At 35.4% G+C, this 1121-nt stretch overlaps 1 protein-coding gene across 1 annotated transcript in view; it reads right to left on the bottom strand.

Annotated features, from left to right (window-relative positions):
- atrn (attractin) overlaps positions 1–1121 on the bottom strand; it is a 280476-nt gene that overhangs the window by 218802 nt on the left and 60553 nt on the right. The window contains exon 11 of the mRNA XM_037695258.1: positions 187–271. Coding sequence (XP_037551186.1) covers positions 187–271 — 85 coding nt within the window. The remainder of the gene's footprint in view (positions 1–186; positions 272–1121) is intronic.

Genomic DNA, 1121 nt, shown 5'->3' with positions numbered 1-1121 from the left:
TGTGTGGGGGGTGGGGTGGGTGTTGTCTTTATTTCTTTAGACAGAGACTTGAGTGTTTGTTGTGGAAATGAAATATAGACATGACCTTTGGTGATCAATACACATTCATCTTACTAAATGTACCTTTACCAGCAGTTACAGTAGCTCTGCATCTACCTGGTAGTTCAAAGAAGACTAATGGATCACCTGTTACTTAAAATGGCAGAGTGTCCAAAGCGGTTGACATCAAGGTAGAGGTTCGGTCGAGGCAGCACTGTCCACTCATCGCATGCTGAAATGAGAAGATTGTCAAGAAGTCAAAATATTGACCTGCTCCCAAACAATCCATCAACTGTCATTTTCAATCAATCACGTCATTTTCATATCATGCTTGAACGGTTATAACAAGGCCTGTAACAAGTCCTCTGCACATGTAAAACAAAAGTGAGCAAAGTTTCCTTGACTGTAAAACTGGGAGTCTTGCTGCAGGCGGAATAACCATGGTAGGTAGTAAGAGCAGTAAATGAGGGTGTTGAGTCTAAAAAAATGACCATTTTTAAAAACATTTCAAAATAATGGGTTGCAGTTACCGTATGGGAAGGGCTAAAATAGAGTAAAAAAAAAAAAAAACAAAGAAAAAAAACTCAAAAGTAAAATAAAATATAAAAATTATTAGTTTTAATGTTTTTCTTTCAGTAAACATTTCCATAAAACATTCCAGTGGCCTTTAGTTCTGATTAAAAATGTAATGACTTGCAAAAATCCCAAACTAGAGTAAGAGTTACAATTCATTCAACCTTTATTTAGACAGGTTAGTCCTATTGAGCCTCAGACATTTTCAAGAGACCTGATTCTAACAAAGAGTGATGACAACAGTGGACAACAAAGACAACAGACAATCATAAAGGATGTGTACAAATTGAGAAGAACAAGTGAAAATAAAATGGTACTAAAAAATGTAACAAAAAACAGCTAAGTTATAAGGCCATGTAGAAAACTAAAAACAAGAATATGTCTGCATTGTTTTTTCTCAGGAACTTAACAGATGTTTCAAGTCACTTAGAGAGGTCATGATCGAGGGCTACAGATCTTTTTGCAAGATAATAACAATCCTTACATATATACTCACACACACACACATA

This window comes from Nematolebias whitei, chromosome 21 (assembly GCF_014905685.2).
Source record: "Nematolebias whitei isolate Nwh7 chromosome 21, NemWhi1, whole genome shotgun sequence".
In the NCBI taxonomy this organism is placed as follows: domain Eukaryota; kingdom Metazoa; phylum Chordata; class Actinopteri; order Cyprinodontiformes; family Rivulidae; genus Nematolebias; species Nematolebias whitei.
Note: the sequence above shows the minus strand (reverse complement) of the source record. Positions and strands in the feature narration are given on the sequence as shown.